The following is a 24,940-nucleotide window of genomic DNA, read 5'->3' as shown; positions in this document are numbered from 1 at the left end:
TGAAAATTAAGCTTTCCGTGTGATTAGAGCTTTTTGTGAAAATTAAGCTCTCCATGCGATTAGAGCTTTTTTGTGAAAATTAAGCTTTCCGTGCGAATAGAGCTTTTTGTGAATATAAAGCTTTCCGTGCGATTAGAGCTTTTTATGAAAATTAAGCTCTCCATGCGATTAGAGCTTTTTTGTGAAAATTAAGCTCTCCGTTCGATTAGAGCTTTTTGTGAAAATTAAGCTTTCCGTGCGATTAGAGCTTTTTGCGAAAATTAAGCTCTTCGTGCGATTAGAGCTTTTTGTGAAAATTAAGCTTTCCGTGCGATTAAAGCTTTTTGTGAAAATTAAGCTCTCCATGCGATGAGAGTTTTTTGTGAAAATTAAGCTCTCCGTGCGATTAGAGCTCTTTGTGAAAATTAAGCTCTCCATGCGATTAGAGCTTTTTTGTGAAAATTAAGCTCTCCGTGCAATTAGAGCTTTTTGTGAAAATTAAGCTTTCCGTGCGATTAAAGCTTTTTGTGAAAATTAAGCTCTCCATGCGATGAGAGTTTTTTGTGAAAATTAAGCTCTCCGTGCGATTAGAGCTTTTTGCGAAAATTAAGCTCTTCGTGCGATTAGAGCTTTTTGTGAAAATTAAGCTTTCCGTGCGATTAAAGCTTTTTGTGAAAATTAAGCTCTCCATGCGATGAGAGTTTTTTGTGAAAATTAAGCTCTCCGTGCGATTAGAGCTCTTTGTGAAAATTAAGCTCTCCATGCGATTAGAGCTTTTTTGTGAAAATTAAGCTCTCCGTGCAATTAGAGCTTTTTGTGAAAATTAAGCTTTCCGTGCGATTAAAGCTTTTTGTGAAAATTAAGCTCTCCATGCGATGAGAGTTTTTTGTGAAAATTAAGCTCTCCGTGCGATTAGAGCTTTTTTGTGAAAATTTAGCTTTCCGTGCGATTAGAGCCTTTAATGAAAATTAAGCTCTCCATGCGATTTTATGCGGTTATCAATTCGGCCGGTACATATTTTTTTTTATGTATGTACACCGATTACTCCGAGGTTTCTGAACCGATTTACGTGATTCTTTTTTTGTTCGATGCGGGATAGTGTCGAATTGGTCCCATAATTTTTTTTTTCGGATAGGCCCAGTAGTTTTTATTTTATGAGCATTTTTGTCTGTACTCGATGACTAAGTTGATATGTAGCAAGTAACTTTGATTCACTTCCCGGTAACCGATTGAGCTGAAATTTTGTATACGTATGTAAATTTGAAAGCGATGAAACGTTATCATGACATGAAGCTGATTTGATGATGGAATCGGAAGGTGACCATAGGAACTCAGTAATATATTGACTCAACTTTATCGAGTTTGGGCTCGTTTGATTCGTGTTGAAAAATACACTAAAAAGTAATAAATAAATATAACTGCGTTAAAAACAACCGACTTCAAAAACGGAAAGGTAAGAAATAAAAAAGATTTGATATTATTAACTACTACATAATATTATTGTACGTATTTCGCAATAAAAATCGGGTATCAAAATATCTCTATACCAAATTTCATGCAAATTGGTTCAGAAGTTAAGGCGTGATGGAGTAACAGACAGACAGACAGAGTTACTTTCGCATTTATAATATTAGTATGGATTTGAATGCCATAAAAACAAAAAATATCAATTTCAACAAAAATGAATAATATGTTTGCTCTGCCGTAAACAAAATGAAATAAAAATTATCATACTAAAAAATTAAAATTAAAATTATCAAAAATTAGCTGTATGTATTAAGTTTTTCACCCACGTTTTATCTGTAGCCGAAAGCTGCGGGATAGAGCTTGTTAAAACATTATACCCATTAGATTTACTCACGGCTTAACGCTTTTGACGATAAAATGATTAATTTAATTTAATGAAACGGTACACAGATTTATCTTTCGTACAAATTACATTGAATGTTCCAATATTAATTAATTTAGCACTCCAACTTTCATCAACTATTAAAATTAATATTCTAGAATAAAATAACTGTTAATACTGGAGTACTCAAGTCAGTTAGTTATAGTGTCGTTTATAAGTGCAAATTGGAGCAACATTTTAATTTTGCTAAATTTTTTTTTTATTTATCTAAAGAAATATCGACACCAATTTCGATATATCTGAACTATCATTCCTGAACAACAACATATTCTCAAAAGTAATCACTTATCGTGATCTATCTCAAAACATTTCACATCCAATGAACGCATCTTAACAAAAGCGGCCCCGATATCGTCCCCTGTGCGACCCCGCCATTTGTAAGTAGTCAGTCAGATGAAAAAAATGTACCTACCTCGAGGGATGATCCACATCATTTTCTAGTTGAATTTCAAATACATCGGAAAAATATTCATCACGCCATGAATGAGGATCGTATCTTCAATATTGAAGTTATTTAAAAGGAAATTTCTATAGAGCTCTGGAAAAAACGTTACTCAAACTAACCTATCACCATAATTAACTCCAAGTATTATTTACCAAAATTATGAAATTAACGGAAACCAAACAAATATAAACTTTAAAGGATTGAATTTCAGGGAAACACCTCAATATTCTGTGAAATATTTATTTTCTTCGATAACAGCTGATATTCGATTATTATCAACAATTTTTTAAGTTTTCACAAACGAATTTAATTTTACTGAATTTACACAGATCTCCATTATAACATTAAATATATTTAGAATTACTACAATCTCTGTTGTTCACTCCAACTGCTAACGTCATTATGTTTAATTTAGGACAGTTGGAAAACTAGTTTGCCTGCATCTGTGTACTATGAAGGTATTTAAGATATTATGAATGCTGCTAAAATTGTAAATTTTATTATGATTATGGCATTTATTTTATCCTGAGCTCTTTTTGAAATGAATGTTCAATTTGGAAAATATTTTACAACACGATAAATAAGTTTTATCAAAAGTTAACGTCATATCCGTAAATTCATTATTTTTCTGTTATGTGAATGTTTACAATTCAAATTTTAAAATCAGCTAAGCAGTTTTTCAGGTTCTCTGTGTTCTTGTTGTTAAAATCATACAATTCAGGTCAGTATGAACTATCCCAACCAACCGAACTTTTTAACCGAACGTTAGGCGAATTAACGTACAGATCAAGCTGTGATGAAAGAGAGAAGATGGTGCTTAGCCACAATTGTAAAAAAAAAGTGCTGAAATGTCCGTTAAAGTTAACCGATTTGATCCTACATTCAAACAGTATTAACCATAAAGTTACCTCCTCAATACTCCAAGGTTCCATAACACTAGTTATTAACAGAACCATTTAGGTGCAAGGCAAAGTAAAATAAGCCTATTAACAAAACTTCCCGAGTTGAATATTCGGAAAGGTTATGCAAGTTTAATGTAATACTTTAGCCTACGTTTTGAGGTAAAATAAAATATTAATAACGCTGAAACGAGGTGGAGTTGGAAATCTGGGAAGTAATTCAGTTTTATTCACCTGAACCTATTTACTCCTTAACTGTTTAAGAGGAAAAACCTATTCTCTTTTATAGGCATATTTCTGAGCTTCCGGATTTTTCGTAATGAAGCATCATGCGCAGTAAAACAGAAATAAATCTGAAGTTTGAAATGGCTGTATTTAATGTGATTAAAACGTTAGTTGAAGAATTAAAGGGTTTACAGTGTTCAAAATGTAATGAAATGGTTTATAACATACATAACATGTTTATGAAAGCAAAACAATTCACTAAAAATTGTTTTCACGTTTCACTTACATTTGATACTAATATAAAAATTTTGGCACTTCATAATAAATACAAAAGTGTATTATACTTTAGGTTTAGTTTCAAGTTTTGCATCAAATATTTTGATGTTCTATTGCCATCTACGTCACTGCTTTTATTTTCTCAAATCTCCCCAAATAGCTAAGTTAAAATCGATATCCGTTAAAGAATTAGAAGCAAAAAAAAATGTGAAAAAGTTTGTTCCGCCTAGTGATTCAATTTGTAGTTCATTTTTATTTTTAGACTCGTTTCTTTTGTGTTCATTGTTTTACTAAGTTCGGATTTAATTTGTCCGTCCAATGATTTTGCACTTAAATTGTTGGAATAAAGTTTAGCAGTTTACGTAACATTAGATTCCGAAGTAATGTTTTCGAATAATTAATCATTTTTTGATGAATTATTTGGATTGCTGATATTCTTTAAAATAAGACTTTAAGATGATAACAGATATATTCTCTTATCGAAAATGGACTGTTTCAACTCAAACAAACTCAAACATTTATTTATACAATTAGACTTCTTCTAGAAGCACTTTTGAATCGTCATTACATATTTTTAACATTTACCACCGATTCGGAAAGCAGCATATTTATGGAGAAGAACCGGCAAGAACCTCCATAGTTGCTCTTTTAAATCATGTCAGTTTGACAATTTAATTTTACAAAATACTGTAACATCATATTATATTATAGTCTCTCTGGTTTGTTTATCATCAAGTTTTGAATATTATATCAAAATGAGTCGATATTAGCTTCAAAACCAAACAGAACATTAGATCTATGACTCGTGACTAGACAATATAAAAAGTACAAACACTAATAAATAACAATGCTTCTTTCAACTGAATAGCATTAAAATTGATTCATTAAAGTACCCTTCGTTGTTATGAGATTGTATCCCGCTGTTACCTACCATTAAGTTTATAATTATCCACCAAATTCTATATAAATAGGATCATCAATATTCAAGGGTTATACTTTCTTTCTTTTACCGCCTTACCTTAAACCAATTTAATTGACCGAGTAAAATTGGAGTTTAATTAGGAAACAATTTGTTTGTACCAAATCTTTCTATCGATTTTATTTTGAAGTATCTTATGATTGAAAACCTTCCGTTTTCATTTCAATTTTCATTAAAATTGTTGCTGCTCTTTAGCTGGGAAAGCATAACAGATAAACATATTTTCGCATTCATAACATTAGTATGGATAATATCATCTTTTTTCATTTAGAAATAGAATCCCCAAAATAGGCAAGATATTCTGGTATATTTAGATAAGTATTTTTCTTTCTTCATAAAAATAACGTTATACTTTGAAACTGAATAATATATTTCGCATAATGTCTTATCTTTTTTCAAAGGAATATTCCAAAGACGTAACGACCTAGATAACTTGTAAAAAACTTTACATAAACTTTCCATTGAACAAAGTGAATTTTAGTGTTTATATTATTTAAAAAAATAACCACCCACAAAAGTAAAAGCGAGAAAGAACAAAGTTATTGTTGAAATACAGATCTCATTTAACATCAAACGCGTCCTCTCACCGCGGGGTACTAAAGCGGAATGAGAGAAAAAAGTTCTTATATTTGAATTTCGAACAGCTGCGCATAAGACAATAATCTGTTTATGTTATCTACACATGCTATAGTTTATGGTTGATTTGTTTTTTTTTTGATCTTATGCGTGTGAATTGATAAACGCGGCGCCTTACAGGTAAGTGGAATTTAGATTTTGACTTCCTGTGCTTTAGTGTGAAGTAATATCAAATATGATAGGTACGTTCTGTTACAAATACACACACACGCGTACAAGCAAATGCACACTTCGACACAATATGTGTATGTATTTACTTTTACATACATTTAACGTTTATTACACGGGGCCTGAATTATTGTCTAGTTACTGGGAATACCTAGATGAAACCTATATTAATCAAATTTTAACAATAACCAAAGCATTTTAAATAACTGGACCAATTTCTGTTCTTTTATTTTAATGACATAAATTAAAGCCTTTTTAACGTATTTTAAATACGATTGATTCCGTATCTTATTTATATCGACGATCTAACACTTTTCGTCTAAGTCTAAATGTATTTATCGATGTTTCTTTACCACTTTAAACATGGTTATAAAAGTCTCAAAATACCGCGTTTCCCGCTAAAACGTGTGCAAGTGAAGTCTGAGGACCATCCGTCGTCGTTCCGTTTAAATAAACAATCGCCGCTGCACTTGTTTTTGTATTTGCTCCACATTTGTTTATTTTCCTTAACATCCTGTTTGATACAATTGGTGTATTTATAATATCGTTCTTTAACCTCACATTGTGGTTGGATTTCGTAGGCTACGACGATTTCTCAGTAAAGTTTTTCCCGGTTATCTGAAATTATTTTTTCCTATCTCGATAGTTTTACAAAATTATCAAGGTTCATGAATTGGATATTTTTTAGAGAAATTTTGATATTTTGTATCATAATAGGTACCTCATAGTAGGTAATATATTTTATATAAACGACTAGCTAAGTATAATAATTTTATAGTATTGTTCATATCAAAGCAGAAATATGCGATTCGAATTTCAAATTCCAACCACACAAATGACAATCAAAAGCTTTTGGCTTTTCGTCCCGTGACTTTGACAGTTTTCGCAATATTTCCACCCATAGACACACATCAATTTATTTCAAATAGACGAATCACACTTGTTCTCTATGAACGACCGCGTTTTACTTTTTTCTTTGCCAGTCAGTGTTTGTGAAAGACAAAATCGGGATTATTTTTCATACTGGCCAGTGAACCGCACGGCTTTGTTCGATTTCGTATTCGAATTTCAATTTTTGGCGGAATATCCTTTAAATTCTGGTTTTTCGAACTGTCAAAATTAGGGCCGTTTTTTTATAAAAACGAAGTTCTAGCTGGTCGGTTTATGAAAGCGAACTATATGAGAAATCATGAATGTTCGAGAATATTTTTTATGCAAAAAATTGAATGAGAATTGGAAAATTTCGCTTCCCAAAATTACATTAGATTTCAATGATATGTAGATTATTTTAATTCAGTAAAGTGTATAGTCGTTTCGTTTTATTTAAATAATTTTACGACAAAATTATAAATAACACGAAAACTTTAAACCTTCCGCAATCTGACGTTTCCTAGTTTATAGGTTTAAGTTCTTAAAATGTCCACCAGGTGTCGCGAGTTTTGAATTGCCTCGCTCTGGGAGCGGTTTATGAAGAATAACGGCTTTTGGCGCGTAAAAAGTTGATATGTGTCCTTGTTGACGCTTCTAGAATTTTCGTGATCTGGTTAGATGATCCTGTGACATGTTGGGAACACTTTATTACAATTTTATAATCATTTCAAGTTGTATAACAAATCTTATGTTATCAATGTTTGTGGTTGTTGTTATATTCATACCTACATCATTAATTGTGTTTCCATCATGCAGTTGTATCGTTTATTTTTATGCCTACCTCGTTTATCTCCTTCTGTTAGTGTCTAATATTTTTTTTGAATATTTTAATTTTAAAACCAAAACTTTAAATGATTTGTTTCTACATAATTGACAATCATTTTGGAAAATTTTGATAATTTATTTTTACTTTGTGTTATTTTAACTAGGTAAATTTTCATGTCCATCAGTGGCCGGTTTTGGTTTTCGAGGTGGTCCCTTCTTGGTTGTTGGAGGGGGCACTGTTGTAGTAGTAGTAGTGGTTGTTGTTGTTGTTGTTGTTGTTGCTTCAGTAGTAGTAGTTTTTATTGGTGTGGTTGTTGGCGGAGGTGGAGGTGGAGGTTCTTCAGATGCTGGTGGTGGAGGAGCTACAGTTGTAGCTTCGGTTGTAACTTCGGTTGTAGCTTCAGTTGTAGCTTCGGTTGTAGCTTCAGTTGTAGCTTCGGTTGTAGCTTCCGTTTTAGCTTCAGTTGTAGCTTCAATTGTAGCTTCAGTTGTTAATGGTGGGTCTGTTTCTTTAAGAGGTGGTAACGTTGCTGTTGTTGACGTAATAGGTTCCGTAAGTGCTTCAAACTTTTTCACTGTTGTAATCTTAACTGTTGGTCTTGTCGTTGGCACTGTTGTTGCCTGCGTTTGTTTTAACTTCTTTGCTGTGGTTTTCGAAGTTCCTCCGAGGATTATCTTCATGACGCTGAGAGGCATCCAGTGGCCTGGTAAATCTGCTTCGACTGGATTTGCTATGTATATAAGTGTATCGTTTTCTGGATTCGGCCATGATGCGTATATGGATTTGATTATTAATAACGTGATGATGACTGTTGAAGACACTGTGAAATAGAAATTAATGCATTAGGAAAAATTTTGTATGAGATTTTAAGCAATATGCTAATGAGATATAGTAAACTTAGTAAAAGCAAACATAAATTGCAGGTAAATAAAAACTTACTTTGTTTGTTCGTATTTCAAATATTATTGTTTTCATGTTTTATTATTGTTATGAGCAACTATGGCTACCCATATTGTGTCAATATTGAAAAATGGTTAACAAAAAGTTATTAATTTTGAAACGCGTTATGAAATTGAGCGTTACTTTTATTGATATTAAATTTTTAAGAGAGAAACATGTTATGCGATATCAGAAAATTGTTGAAATTATTTCTACGAGGCTGTTTACCCACATATAACGTTGGATTAATTCTTATAAAATGTCTCTACACATTGACAAAAGATATCCGATAAAATCTAGTAGGACGTGCGTATTGTATAGATGTTATAAAGCCATAGATTAATATTTTTTATTTTTGTTGTATATTTCTAAGATTATACCTTACACATGTTTTATATACCTATTGATAATAAATAATGCTTATAAATAGCAACAAAATTTCCATTTTAATCGTAAAAATATCTGTCTGACTCAAAGTCTTGTTATTATGAATGTTAACTATTGTAAAATCATTTTTGTTAGAATAAATTTAAATTTAAGAAGAATATAATATTAATTTCATGACATTTTCCATGATGATTTTCATGATCTTTGCCATATCGGAATATCGCTACTGGAAGTGACACCTATAATTGATAGGTACACTTATCTCATCTAGTTCTATATGTAATGTCTTTTTGTAATTTTTGTGTATGTGGGAGTTATACTACTATATGGCGTGTTTAGAATGAACGCATTGTGGGCGACAAAACAGTAAAACGGAAATAAATAATAAATAATGGCATAATAAACGATCATAAATCATTGGTGTTATTTTTATGCATTGTTGCTGTAAGTTTATATTTGAGTATAGAGTTGTCATTAGATTTTTGTGGGTTATGCTGAGGTGTTTTTAACGAAATTAAGAAGAGCTTTCATTTTTATGTTATTTATATTGAATTCTAGGAATCGTTTTGGAAATGTTTTAGTAAATCTAATGATTGCAATGTATGTTTTATTGCCTACAACTACGCTGGTAGGTAATTTGTTTAAAAATAAGTAGAAATATCTGCGTAAGTTATTATTATTTTTTAGTTTCGGTGTGAGTAAGAATGATTGCTCGTTGCTCCTTCACCCCAAAACTATTCAACAACATTTGATGGAACTTGTCAGTCTTGCAGAATAACACAATATAATCTAAATATTGTGCCTTCGTCAATCGTTTTGTCAGTGTCACTGTTAAGTTATATTTTGGTTATATTCAATACTTGTTATAAAAACTATTACATTGAATACTTTTGTTAAATAAATAAACCCGCAGTCGTCAATCGCTTATTACAATGGCAAAACTAACGGACACATTACAAACAGACGCCGACAGTATTTACATATAATTAAATTGTAAGGCGATTATGCAGCTAACAAGGTGTCCGACAAACGGATTGACAATACTAAATGTTTATATAAGTATTTGATTTATACTTGTGTAATGTTTTGTCTTTATGCCTTGTTACTTGTAGAAACAAAAGCCGACTACACTTGATTTTGACGAGTGTCAACTGTCATTTTAGTTATAATCCTTCTTTATTGTAAGCGTTAAAGTTGTACTTGTTTTTGTAATCACGCGAATGGCTGAACAGGTTTGGATGAAATTTGGCATAAAGATAGCTCTATAAATAGTAGAGCAATATTTTATTTGTTGCGAAACAGATAAATAATACTTTTAGTAGCGATTTAGATGCGTTATTTCTTACAAGCATGTTCACACAATATTGCTTGGTTTATTGTCAGTTGATATTATATTATGTATAAGTATATCATCATATAGCTAACTATATGACATTTATATAAAGGCTGCGATTATGTAAGACCTACATAGAAATAATTATAGCACAGATAAGATACCGCACATGCCTTAATATAGTTTTTTTATAACCTACACAAATGACTGATGTCATGATGTTTTTCCACATCACATTAGTGTGAAATTCATATTCACTTTGACCTCGTATACAAATCATTACAATACATCATCCAAAATAATTACATACGTAATTGACATAATATTATCGCCTCAAACAATTCTATACACCCACACATTCTAACGAACATCAATTGTTTGTTTTTGTATTGTGTTTATAAAAAACTTTTTCGCTTGCGTTTGTTGTGTTTTTAATGATCATTGAAGAGACCAAGTTTTGTATAGGCGCCAATGTACGAAAGAAAATGTAATGAATACATAGGAAAAATCCAAACTTAGTAGATAGAGTCTAGGCGATTTTAAAACCAGGTAATAAATATAATTAGCCCATAATAATTGTAGCCAGTTCGATCAGAAAATCCTTATCACCGAAAGTTTATATTTTGTTAAATTTGGAAACAATCTACGATTTATTTTCAAATCTTTTTCAAATCTATTATCTTCGAGAGTAAATATTAAAAAAAATCGATCAAGGTAGATTAGTAGATTTATGAAATTCTGGTGTATATTCTCTTATATATAAAATTCTCGTGTCACAATGTTAGTCTGCATACTCCTCCGAAACGGGTGGACCGATTCTCATGAAATTTTCTGTGCATGTCGGGTAAGTCTGAGAATCGGCCAACATCTATTATTACCGCTAGTATTTATATAAATTTGAAATTTCATCTTTCTTTGGCGTTGGTTTTAAATAACACATTACGATACAAAATATAAAAGATACACTGACTACCGAAACAGTGAAACAGTATGTTTACTGTCAGTGGCTTCTCTAGTTACGTATTCACTGATTTTTATAATATATTTTTGTTAGTAAATTTCTTTGTTATATTTTGGTGTAAATCAAACATGATATTCCTTGATAACGTTTATAAAATTGTTTAAATTATAACACGTTGAAAATGTAGAGTCAATGAAATAATTCATTCCTTTTAAGGATAATGTTTAACTAACTATATCTAAATAGGTTAACAACAACTAAAGGATAAGTTAAATTAAGCTACTATAGTTCAGACTATAATTTAGGGCATTTGAGTGTTTATACATTTATAATCGATCCCGCCGATAGATCCCGCCTCGTGATCGAACTTTTTCTATTCTTTATTTTATATTTATAAAGCACTAGATTTCCGCCCGCGGCTTCGCCCGCGTTTTCAAAGAAAAACCCGTTCCCGTTGGATTTCCGGGATAAAACCTATCCTATGTCCTTTGTCGGGTATCGAAATATCTCTATACCAAATTTCATGCAATTGGTTCAGTAGTTAAGGCGTGATTGAGTAACAGACAGACAGACAGAGTTACTTTCGCATTTATAATATTAGTATGGATTTGAATGCTATAAAACAAAAAATATCAAATTCAATTTGAGTGTATTTTAATATATTGTAAGTATGTGGACCCATTGTCTTTGCTTAATCCTTTGCCTTCAATGAATGTGAAATAATTTAAGTATTTCCTAAAATAGACTATTTTTAGTGCACAAAAGTATTACTTACTTAATCTGCCATTTAAATTTCGCTGTATACGATACTATCGTTGTAAGCTTTAAGCTAATGGACGCAGTTAATCTTTCTGTGAAGTTTAAACCGGAGCTTGTTTAAATGAATATATTAAAACTTCCAAATAATCATTGCATTCAGGCGTAAACGTCGGTTTAACGTATGTTAAAATTATGATTATAATTGTTTTATGTATAAATTAAATCACTTAGGTATTATAATATTATAAATTTTATAACGGTCAAGTATATATTATTCAAGAAAAAGCATATTTATTAAGAAAAATTATAGCATTATTCAAATTTTGTCCATCTGTCTGCATATACTTATGGGTAATCTATATCTATACTCAATATTATAAAGCTGAAGAGTTTGTTTGTTTGTTTCAACGCGCAAATCTCAGGAACTGCTGGTCCGATTTGAAAAATTGTTTCGGTGTTAGATAGCTCATTTATCGAGGAAGGCTATAGGCTATAGATCATCACGCTACGACCAACAAGAGTGGAGCCACGGGGGTGAAACCGCGCGGAGCAGCTAGTATAATATATATGTACGCAAAACGTAACACATTACATTTACGTAATTCAGATCCATATGTAATTGGAATACCAGAAAAATAAAATTCCATGCGAAGTCAGGTCGAAATACTAGTATAAACTAATCCCACATAAAATGTATCATTAGTATAATAATTCAAGCATTTACAGCACAAATTTATTGGCAAAATAATACAAATACATTCATAATATTGACAGAGATTATATCTTAGTGTAAAAAGTTTATTGTAGCGCAAGCGGATTATAACGGGTCAAGCTTTGTCCACCCACATTTTAAAAGTTTAACCTCGATAGTTAGGGTGTGTTTATATTGTATAGGCGACAGCGATTTTATAAAAAACCACGATATAAGACTTCAGTTCTTAAAGCTGAATTGTCTACTAATTATTACACACTTAATTGCTGATTGAAATAATCACTGTGTCTATTTTTTAAGAAAATATTAGAATAAATAAAGATTTGAAGTGGTTTTTTGTTTATTGTAGTTTTCGTTTGTGAGACGATGATTTTAAGTTTTACTGGTTCTATCTTCAATTTGTGTTGGTGGTGTGTGTGGTTTAATTTCATGCTATTATTTAAAATTAAACAATTAATAATATTATTTAATTTCATACTGGGGGTACAAAATTTATCAATACGCATTTCGCTAAGTTTCACTGCATAACACCAGTCTAATAAATAATAACATTGAAGGTGAAACTATATTGTTAATGGTGACATTTCACTATTACAAAACCAGTGACTCACCAGTTTCTATGAAGCAATATTTAAATTGTATTTTCGTACAAATAATGGTTTCAATTAGCCTTATAGCTAAAGTGAAATAAGTAACGCTTAACTCTTCGAAAATTTGTTCAATAATTTTGTTTAATAATCAAACACAGATCACAATAATTTTCTATGGAACTTGAGATACTTTCCTTTCCTTAACTTATCATTGTTAGGTGACAGTATTATTACTTCTATAAAGTTTTTTTCTTTTTTGAGAAAAAAGATCCTATTTATTGTGCCAAAGTCTAATCTATTCCACTTGGAAACATCTTTGAAATTGTTTCAGTGGTTTATGCGTGTAAGCGTAAAAGAAAGAGAGTCGAATACATATTATTATGTGACGTCCTAATTGCGTTCTAATATATATATTACTAGCGGTCCGCCCCGGCTTCGCCCGTGGTACATGTTTACGTTTTCTCTGCATAAGAACCATCCTCGTACTTCAAGGAATATAATAAAAAAAGAATTATCGAAATCGGTTCAGCCGTTCTCGAGTTATGCGCTTACCAACACATTTTGCGATTCATTTTTATATATAAGATTATTTGCGCTATTCCTAATTTTCAATATAGCCAAATAAAGTTGAACAAAATAAAACAAATTTGCTTCATTGGAATATATTTTTATTACAAAACGAGATAATTCCACGTCTGTCATTGTGTTGCCCTCTCAAAAGAGATTTAATAAATTTGAACTTTGTCACGATCCTGCTCCAATACTGATATAATTACTTATTTATTTGTTCGCAAATATTTGCCGTTAAATGTGTATTTGCTTTTGTTTTATTGGTTTTTGCTATTTGGGAATTAAATTTAAGTATTTAGTTGATATCAGCCCGAGTCGGCATTATTCGGAAAATTTTTGAAACTCATTTTATGTGGGTGATAAATTAGTTTTTGTTATTGTGCTACAAAATACTAGCCGTAAACTGGTTTATATTGATTTTATTTTAAAAACAGTGAAAGAAACACATTACACACAAGGAAACGTATAATTAATTAAAGGTTGGTTTCCTTTCCATAAAAAATAATTTGTTCTTTCTTATCCATCCCGTTATTTCTACCGAATTATGAGTTTATTTTTTTCCTTATGTACCTATGACAATTCATTCGCACATAAGCCTTATTCCAATATCACATTACTATTGACTATTCTCAGAATACATACTGGACTATAAAGCTACCAGCTATCAGATATATTTTAATATTAAAATTTTCATAATATCCAATGACATTCCATAAGCGATGACAATATTTTATCGTCTCTATATAAAATTTTAAAGCCCAAACTGACGGTATAATATGAAATGCAGGTTTTTTACAGCTTCAAAGGCTTAATGCAATTTTGTGCATTTGTGACGAGATATTTGGATATTATTTTCTTAATCAAATTAATACTAATATGCTACTAAAAGTATTAACTAATTACGATTAATTATACGAGAGCCAAGTTCGAAATACAGCCGATAAAAATGTTTAAATTTTTCTAGCATAAAGAAATGTAGGTACATTATTAATTATGTAACTAAAGATCCATGTTAATACAACAATGTATCATAATATATTTTAAATAATTGTATATCTGTTTAACAATGCGATTATATTTTTATTTGTTTTATTTTTTCAGTCTAAAAGCCTTTTGTTGGAATTGTATGTGCCGGTGACCACACTCGGAGGTCGAGACTTGCGGTGGAATGAATTATTCGGATTTAAAACCATTGTAGAGTCCTTTTCTTAAATAATTTCACAGTAAAAGAACATGTAGATATATTATGTGAAATATATTATACAATTTCATACCTTTTCAGTAAATAATGGAAAAATATTTGCCTCCTATAGACTCCCAAAATTTATAATTTATACATTTCATAAATCATTCACAGGTTCCGGTTAGTAAGCAAAACTAATACTATGATGTAATTAACATTAAAAAAAAATGTTTTTCCTGTAGTGTTTAAAATACAGACTATAAGCCCCTCTACTCCCATAAATACCTGTGCACTGCACATTCAAATGAGCCATTTCAATTCAAAACAATGCGGCTAAATTAAAAATACACAAAATGCATCACGTTTGTACAGTGACGTGGCCTACGCAACCGGTCGGATAATGGTGGATGAAATACCCAAATCTCAAATAGTGTTTACTTAAAGCCAGGAGACATTCCACTACTATGGTAAGTTGCTTCGAGATCATTCCATGCTTTAAAAATTATATGAGAGACATTATGTGAGATGTATGTAGTGGTGAAACATAGGATAAACCTTATACCTAATATTGTAAAGATATTGAATGTACTACGTTAGTGCAAATAAAGGAGAAGAAAATTGTTAGTAGTAAAATATTATACAAATACTGTAAAAATGTAGAGTTTCAAGTGTACAATTTGTAGTCAGTAATTTCTTTATTGAGAAGTTAATTCATTCCATATATTTATTGTTATTTTCTAGACCTTTCAAACATATTGCTTCTATTTTATTCTATTGTCATGCCAAAACTACAGTTTACCCGATTTTGTGGAAGTATTTATTTATATGGAATAGAGGTTATTATTCTCACAAAACTTGACAGGTAAAACATTCAGTGGAAATTTGTTTAGCTATTATACCACAAACACACAAGCAAAGCCGAATGAAAAGCTAGTAGATAATAAGAAAAGAAATTCCACGCAGATAGAAATCAAAACTTATGTTAACACCTTCAATATTCGTGAGGAAACATCGATCACATGGCTTTATTCGATTATTCGAGTAACGATTCAAATCTGATATCGATTTATTTCCACTCGATACTCCGCACTATCTTTACATCGTAGTTACATCTGTTTACTATTCGGATAAAGAATCGATTGGATATCGAATTGATAAGCTTATCTGTTATTATGTTTTTAAATTTTCATTTTATCATACAACATCATACGTTACATGTATTTTTACAACCGACTAACATACAAAAGCAATATATTTTTGATTATTTCGATACGTATTTTGATGAAAATATATTTTAGAGAATACTAAAAATTCTTACGTTAAAGGTTCGATTAACGGACCTAACTGTAATTAGTCTATCCGCTAGGAAGCTATGATAGGAACGGTTTCCCAAACAACTCACTCTAAAAACATATTTCCAAAATATGTACTTATATTGTATATTGCATTCGCTTTCGAAAAATCATAGTTACATATTTGCACATCATACAGTTTTGAACGACTCTGCTTGATGTCCAAAAGGATACGTCTGACTTCTTTATTGAATGCGTTTTTCAATTCGTATGTTTATCTCCACGATCTATCTTATACAGTTTCAACAAATATAAACATGAAGTTTTACAAGTTTTGTTTACAATCCACGAATCATGTGTTGTTGACAAATTATTAAAAATCTTGGTGATTTATTGGTGATCATTGGGTTGGTTTATAATGAAAAAACATTATTAAATGTTGAGCCGTTTTACCTCGATTGAGCCAGGATATAAAAAGTATACTTTAGTCGGTATGAGAGGATATCTTTCTAATGAGTGAAAGTAGGTATTATTTTCCATTCAAATCAACACATTTTATCCTTGTTACCTCTGTTAGCTACCACAATCGAGAGTTTCGTACTGGAAATTATTGGGCGTCTCATCAAAATAAAGCTAATCACGGAAAATTAGCTTGATAGTAATCAAGTGCAAAAATGGGCGATGGATCCTGAACTAAAATCGAAGAAATCTCTCATATTTCCTCTTTGTCATATTATAATTAGTGTAGATTACTTGTTATGTATGTTACAAAATTTAATCGCACGGCAGCCGATCACAGAAATTTCTAAGTTCCCATCAAACAAACTAAGAAATTATTAAACATTCATTACGAAAGTTTATAGGTTTGGAGCACACGCTCAAAATATAATTCAATAAACCGCACAGAACTAAGAAACTCAAAACATATTCAATCAAAATTCGCAATTGACGAATACTCCCAAATCTGTAGCATCTTGTTAAACCATAACGACGTATCTCCAATCCTTGATATGCTAAAATCGTCCTTGAAGACGCATATTGATATATCTTGATAGCTATTATAGCTTGGCAGGGTGGACACTATTTCAAAAGGTATCTGCCGCCCACCTGTGACGCGTAAAGAGAAGTTATGTGTTCAATTTTGTTCAGAAAGCGTATTTAACGTTATGTCAGTAATGAATATAAGAGCAGATTTATATTTAAATTGACAAATTTTGTAGTTCTAAATTTTGTAGTAAGTTTGTAGTGCTTTCGTGAAGATACTTTGCAGAGTTTACTTTATAAAGTAGTAAATATTTGACTTACGATTTAGATAATCGTACTAATATTATAACGATACAACAACAAACAAAAATATTAAATAAATCCTTTAGTATTTCAAATCAATTATAAGTAAAATATATTTAGATTATTAGATAGATATTATAGAGTTTTTGATGAGTAGTCTGAATAACAATAATATATCTACTAATATTATAAAGCTGAAGAGTTTGTTTGTTTTTTTGAACGCGCTAATCTCAGGAACTACTGGTCCGGTTTGAAAAATTATTTCGGTGTTAGATAGCTCATTTATTGAGGAAGGTTATATATCAAACCACGAAGCGCAGCTAGTATGAAATATATATGAAACAGGTGACTAATGTTCGATGACGATATTTTTAAAAACCTGAAATTAATAGGTAGAGCTTTTAATATCAGAATCTCTAGAATCTCATATTTATTTATTTATTTATTTATTTATTAGAAATACCAACGTTTGTTTACATTGTTTCATTAATTATTAATTACAGACTTATTGTATTACAGACTTATTCTAAATGTAACAAACAATTATAGGTATTCACAACATGCAAATATAAATTACACAAACTGACAATTTTAATTGTAAACTCTACAGCGAGAAGAGAAAAAACAACATCTATATATATAATAAAACTAAGTCGATAAAATGTGCGTGCCGATAAAACTTAAAAAGGAGTCCCGACACGATAAAGGGACTTATGTGGTGTGATAGCCCTTTATCCCCCCTCGAACAAGAAAGTTCCCGTTTTAATCTAAAGGGCATGTTTTTAAAGATATAAGGGACTTTCCGACCCTTCAACTTGGAAATTAAGTGCAGTGGCGCCATCTGTTATCGAATATTTGAACTTCGGAGACTATATTACACTCCAATAGACATAGTGTGTAGTCTCCATAGTTGTGAGCCATTGCAGCATGTGTAGTAGTGGCGCGAAATTTAAAATTCCAATTTCAATAAAATCTTAAATTTAAATTTTGTGTATTTATACGTCATTATTTAACGTATATTTTGGAGTTAAAGTGACATAATTTTAGTTATCCAAATTAATTCTCAAAATATTAAAAAATTTAGGTTTTTAAATTTCGCGCCTTTACTACATACGCTACCGCTACAGAAGCTAGAAAGTTCCCGTTTTAATCTAAGGGCGTGTTTCTAAAGATATAAGGAACTTTCCAACCCTACATAGTGGCGCCATCTGTTATCGAATATTTGAACTTCATTCAGGACAACGATTGTTTGGGTTGCATTTCCAAAAGCGTTGCGAGCAAATTTCAATAAAGTCTTAAATTTAATTTGTTGCTATAATAAAGTTATTAAATTTTGTGTATTTGTACGTCATTAGCTAACTTATATTTTGGAGTTAAAGCGACATAATTTTAGTTATCCAAATTAGTTCTCAAAACCTTAAAAAATTTAGGTTTTAAAATTTCGCGCTTTTAGTACAAATGCTACCGCTATAGAACCTTTTATTATGGCGGACGATAGTGACCAGAATACTCTAGAAGGTGTGAGAGAGAAAATATTTTCAAATTTTCTCGAATATTCTAGAGCCTAGCTCTCTGAATATATAAGAGCCCGGTGTCGCTCACCAGAGTTAGTTTAATTTGAACAGCGAAACGAGCGATTTCAAAACGAAAATAAGAGAAGTTATCTGTGAGCCTTTATTTAGAAGTATCACGTGTGAGTATTTTTAATAGTGTGTTTAATTAACTCTCGATTTTGAAACGAAATAGAAATAAGTTATTTGTGGGTTTTTTTCGTGAAATTTCCTTATAATATTAACAACATGTAACCCATCAAACCCAAAACAGCTATGGGACTCTTTCAAAAGGAGTATGAGTGATGATATATTGTACCAAGTCCGACAAGCTAATCCTGAACTGACTATAGAATTCAATGACGAGATCTTCAATGAAACACTCATTCGCTTAGAAGATAAATGTTTAGCAATAAATAATCAAGCCTAAGTAGAACTTGGAATGCCAGCACCACAAAGAAATGCTTTTAGTGTGCTAAACTACGAAATTATGAAGGAAAAAAGTTACAACATCAATCAACTACTTGAATACAATGCTCACAACTCTCAATGACAATAAAAAAAAAGTTTACGACGTTATAATGAGCCGGATAAATAACGATATTGGTGGAATTATTTACTTGGACGCACCAGGAGGCACCGGTAAAACGTTTCTCATAAATCTAATACTGGCGGAAATACGTGCTAAAAAACTCATCGCACTGGCACTAGCATCATCTGGCATTGCAGCCACACTTATGGAAGGAGGACGATCTGCCCATTCTGCCTTACAACTACCATTGAATATAGCCGAACAACAATTCCCGGTATGTAAAATTTCAGGAAAATCTGGACGTGGTAAATTCTAAACCAAGCTAAAATTTTCATCTGGGATGAATGCACCATGGCCCATAAAAAATTTATAGAAGCCATGGACAGAACATTACAAGAATTGCGAAAAAACTCTGAAATAATGGGAGGAGCTCTACTCATACTCTCAGGAGATTTTCGACAAACACTTCCAGTTATTCCCAAGACAACATCAGAAGACGATATCAATGCATGCTTGAAAAAATCACATCTCTGGCTACAAGTCCAAATACTGCAATTAACAAAAAACATGAGAGTTGAATTATCAAGAGATGAAACAACAGCACAATTTGCTAAAATACTTTTACAAATCGGCGAAGGTACATATCCTACTGACCAAACGACCGGCCTCATTGAACTTAACAGTGATTTCTGTAATATAGCCACTACTGAAGACGAACTAATCGACAAAATTTATCCAAATATTATTCAGAACTATACTAATGCAGAGTGGTTATTTCAAAGAGCAATTTTGGCCACTAAAAATAATATTGTTGACGATATCAATTTTAATATTCTGAAGAAAATACCTGATGAAGAGAAAATATATAAATCGATCGACACGATGGTATCTATTGAAGAAAGTGTCAACTTCCTCACTGAATTTCTAAACTCTTTACAAGTACCAGGAATGCCATTACACTGCCTTCGTCTGAAAATTGGAACTCCAATCATACTACTCAGAAATCTCAACTCCCCAAAATTATGTAATGGAACTAGAATGATCGTAAAACAGCTATCGAATAATATCATTGAAGCTGAACTTATTTCTGGAAAGACCAAAGGACAGACAGTATTTATACCTAGAATACCACTGATCTCTTCGGAATTGCCATTTCAATTTAAAAGACTGTAGTTTCCAATAAAATTAACCTTTAGTTTTACAATTAACAAAGCGCAAGGACAAACTTTAAAATATTGTGGCATTAACCTCAAAGAATCCTGCTTCTCTCACGGTCAGCTATATGTAGCTTGCTTCAAGAGTAGGAAATCCGAAAAATTTATGTATATATACTCCGGACAATAAAATGAAAAATGTTGTTTATAAACAAGTATTGTAAATAATGAGAAAACGTTTTCAATAAATTTTTTTTTTACTTTTTACGTCATAGTTTATTTTTTTATTTCGACTCTACCACGTCATCTCATATCAACTCCCGGGCGAAGCCGGGTTTTTTAGCTAGTTAAATTATAAAATAATATAAGACAATAAATAGTTGCGTCTCATTACTAACACATAACTATAATAAATTGATTCTTCTATTTTGGTGTTAGAACATAAGGCTAAGAAAATAATATAATTTTTAATAACTATGACTACATGCTATCCATTAAGCTTACATACAAACAATTTACGAACAGTTCGGAGAGATGTATTATTAATATCGATGATATCACCATATTTATTTACCATCTTGCACAGTCTTGGAATAGGAGAGTTGGCTCCGAACTTACACCTACGGACTGGTGGAACAAGTGGCTCAATTTGCTTTCGGGGGTACCTACTAGGGACACGAAAATTTACTTTATTCAAAAGTTGAGGGCAGTCAATTTTATTATTTAACAATTTTAATGCAAAAATAAGATCGATTAAAATTTGCCGTTCCTCTAAAGAAGTCATTTTGAAAAATGCCAGTCTATTAGTGTAGGAACGCAAACTATTTCTTGACAGTCCGTTTGAATAAATTAAATGCCAAATAAATCTTTTTTGAATTCGTTCTATTCTTAACATGTGTGTCGCATAGTGAGGTCTCCAAACCACCGATCCGTATTCCAAAATGCTTCGTACTAATGAGTTGTATAGCGAAATTTTTAAGTTATTATCCCGAAATACTTTTATATTTCTAATTAAAAATCCTAGCATTTTATATGCTCGGGAGGTAATGTACTCTATATGAGGAACGAAAGTTAACTTAGCATCAAAAACAATGCCCAGATCTTTAACTTGGTTCAGTCTCTGAAGAGAAGTGCCATTGATACCATATGTGTATGCGACGTTAGTGCTTTTTCGTGAAAAAGTAATAAAGTGGCACTTATCTGAATTTAATTCCATGCCATTATTTTGGCACCAAGAAGCAATGCTCTCGAGATCTGATTGTAGTTTGATACAGTCTTCTATTGAATTAATTTCTTTAGATATTTTCAGATCATCGGCATATAGATAAGATTTCGATGATTTTACGGTAGTGACGATATCGTTAATGAAAAAGTTGAAAAGAAGAGGCCCTAAATGAGAGCCCTGTGGAACACCAGACGTAATTCTTTTAGAAGATGAATTGAATCCATTGACCACCACAAAAAAACTGCGACTAGATAAATATGATCTAAACCATTCCAAAAATATGTTGGATATACCGTAAGCTGAGAGTTTGGCAACCAAGACACTATGACTCACCCGGTCGAAAGCCTTACTGAAGTCAGTATATACAACGTCAACCTGTTTCCGTGAATCCAGTGATTCAATTAAAGTTTCACAAAAATCCACAAGATTGGTTGTTGTTGATCGTGAAGGTACAAAGCCATGTTGGACATCATGTAAGAACAATTTGAAGTGATTTTGGAGGAAAGGACAAATTAAAGCTTCCAAAACTTTAGCAAATGTGGACAAAATGGAAATTGGTCTATAGTTTTGAATAGAATTCTGAGGGCCTGACTTATGTATTGGTACCACCTTGGCTGATTTCCAATATAACGGAAAGCACCCAGTTTTAAGAGATCTATTATAAATAAATGAGAAAGGCACAGTCAACTGTTTAGCACATTCAACCACAAAAATTGAGGGAATTCCATCGGGCCCAGCTCCTTTATTTTTATCGAGTGATTTAAGTTTTTTAAAAATTGTATCATTATCGATCTGTGGTGGCACTAATAACGGACTATTATTCCTAATATTAAAGAAATATTCAGAGTTTATGCAGTTATTGTAAGAGTCTCCACTAACACTTGTATATATAGAACCAAAATATGAAGAGAAAAGCTCACAGATATGGGAACCATCTGAAGTTGTCACCTCACCGTCAGTCATAAGAGCCGGATAAGCACCAGTACCGCCACGTTTCGATTTAACATAACTCCAAAAAAATTTTGGGTTGCGACTAAATTCATTTTGAAGATTTTCCAAATATCGACTATAGCAGACAGATGCCAGACGCTTGCAGCGTGAACTAATCAACTTGAATTCAAATAAATCGCGGGGATTTTTGTAATTTTTGAAACGCCATCTTAATTTATTTTTCTCTTTTAAACAAGTTATCAAAGAACGGTCATACCACGACGGATATTTATGTCTTGGTTTATTTTTTAAGGGCACCGATTCACGTATTATTTTTTGAATATTTGCATAAAATAAATTAACCATATCATTGACGTTATCAAGTTTACTCAAAATAGTATCCCAATCAATTAGTGCTAATTTTGAACGTATCTCATCATAATCTGCCCGTCGAAAATTTAATTGTGGGCTATCATTGTTAAAATGTAATTTATTATCACGCATAAATAATATATCAATTTCTAGGGGTGGATGCAAGACATCAATATTGCTTAAGGCATCGTGGGATTGTTTGATTGTGCAGGATGGCAAATTACTCAAAATTAAGTCAAGAATTTTACCAGATGTATTTAAAATAAAATTATGTTGTGTTAAATTATTTGTATGCATAAAGTCAGTTAAGGAGCGCCCTAATTCAGGAACAACATAATCACTGCTAGCATTATTTAGTAAAGCCCAATTTATACTACTCATATTAAAATCTCCAAGTATACAATATTCACAAGTTTGATTACATTCTAATATACCACTGCATTTGTCCAGGAACCCGTCCAGCATAGAACGGTTAACAGGTGGCGGCAAGTAAATTACACAGAAAGCTATTTGCCGAGTAAATTTACTCTTAGAATAGGGCAAATCGACAAGAACCCAAAGATCTTCCAGGTCTGTCTCCCACCCACATACTCTACGTGAACTAAATTGTCTCGACACAGCGATTAGTACGCCACCACCGTCCCTTTTGAAACTGAATCTAGTATCATTTCTATCTCTTCTATACACTATATATCTTGGATCAAAAAGCTCGCTACTAGCCACACTACTATTTAACCAGGTCTCAGTTAAAACCACTATATCGTAATTATTACACAACACTTGACGATAAAAATTATGAGTTTTTGTTCTTAAGCCTCTAGAGTTTTGATAGTATACATTTAAACTATCGAATTTTAAATTAAGTTAACAATAAATATTATCAAACTAGTTACACCTAAATAAGATTGTCTAATGATATTTTATTTTTAACTTGAATATATTGAGAACCCTCATTTTTCCTTATAAAAATTTTGCCATTACGAATCCAGGTAAATCTATATCCTTTTTCTTTTGCTTTAATTCTTGCCGCCGCGTGCAAAGATTTGTTAGCAGGTGACAAGTGCTCGTTGACAAAAATTGGGGAATTACCCGGCAGACCGACATGGGCAGTATTCAATTTGCTTTGAGGGTTCTCCTTGTTAAACTTAGAGACAGCAGCAATAACCTGATCGCGCAAACGCACAGACGAAAGTTGAACAACTATGGAGCGAGGTCTAGGATTTTCCGTTTTTGTCTTCGCTGTGCGAGTGCAATGAAGGACATTATCAGAGCTTAAGTCACAGCCAAGGATATTTCCTAAGTGTGCAACAATATCTATTAAATTTTCATTTTTACGTTCAGGTACACACTGCAATTCAATATTGTTTTGACGAAGTTGCTGTTCTATTTGATTAATGCGTACACATAAATCTTCTATAGTATTATTCAATATTGTATTTTGTTTATCCAGGTCGGTTAATTTAACCTTAGAAATCTCGTAATCTTTTTTCATTTCATCGTATTGGTTACTAATAAAATTGATTGAGTCAGTAATTGTGGCCAATTCTAATCTAATAGGCTTTAGCTCTTTGTTGATAGCGCTCATTAAATTATCTTGCATCGAAGAGAAAATGTCGGTCATAGTACTCTTGATAACATCTTCCACCACCTCACGAATATCATTCCGGGTAAAAGACGACATGGATTTGTCCATGGGTGGAGAATTTAGGGCTTGTCTTTTACTCCCCCTTGTTGTAGTGATATTGCGTACCGGTGTGCTATCATTTTTAGATGATTTGGGTATTGTACGCACACAGTCAGGACAACTCCAAACAGCACGCATTTCCGAGTTAAATACAGCTTCATCCAACGACATGCATGCATAATGATAGGTTTTAGTGCATTTTAAACATTTTATAAATTTGTCACTGTTGTCTTTAGCTGGTGTACAACATCCCCATTTCAATTTATCC

The 24,940-nt window shown here is 31.8% G+C and overlaps 2 protein-coding genes across 2 annotated transcripts in view; one reads left to right on the top strand and one right to left on the bottom strand.

Moving 5' to 3' along the window:
- side-IV (sidestep IV transmembrane protein) overlaps positions 1-24,940 on the top strand; it is a 238,471-nt gene that overhangs the window by 175,404 nt on the left and 38,127 nt on the right. The gene's annotated exons all lie outside the window — the stretch shown is intronic.
- On the bottom strand, positions 7,368-14,959 carry LOC149900417 (uncharacterized). Its single transcript, XM_090112673.1, has 2 exons — positions 14,932-14,959; positions 7,368-8,032 (listed from the first exon to the last, which is right to left on the bottom strand). The coding sequence occupies exons 1-2, from the start codon at positions 14,957-14,959 to the stop codon at positions 7,368-7,370; spliced, it is 693 nt and encodes a 230-aa protein (XP_089968799.1).

The sequence above is a fragment of the Colias eurytheme genome, chromosome 18 (genome assembly GCF_061535395.1).
Source record: "Colias eurytheme isolate Ceu_HAF_F1 chromosome 18, ilColEury1 Martin Lab GWU primary, whole genome shotgun sequence".
NCBI classification, from domain to species: domain Eukaryota; kingdom Metazoa; phylum Arthropoda; class Insecta; order Lepidoptera; family Pieridae; genus Colias; species Colias eurytheme.
This window is presented reverse-complemented; position numbering and strand designations above follow the sequence as displayed.

Bases quoted from the DNA above. Each gene is read 5' to 3' on its own strand.
- LOC149900417 (XM_090112673.1), bottom strand. From the start codon at position 14,959: ATGGCTCATTTGAATGTGCAGTGCACAG. The intron at 8,033-14,931 runs GTATTTATGGGA...TCTATTTCACAG, and splicing joins TTTGAATGTGCAGTGCACAG to TGTCTTCAACAGTCATCATC.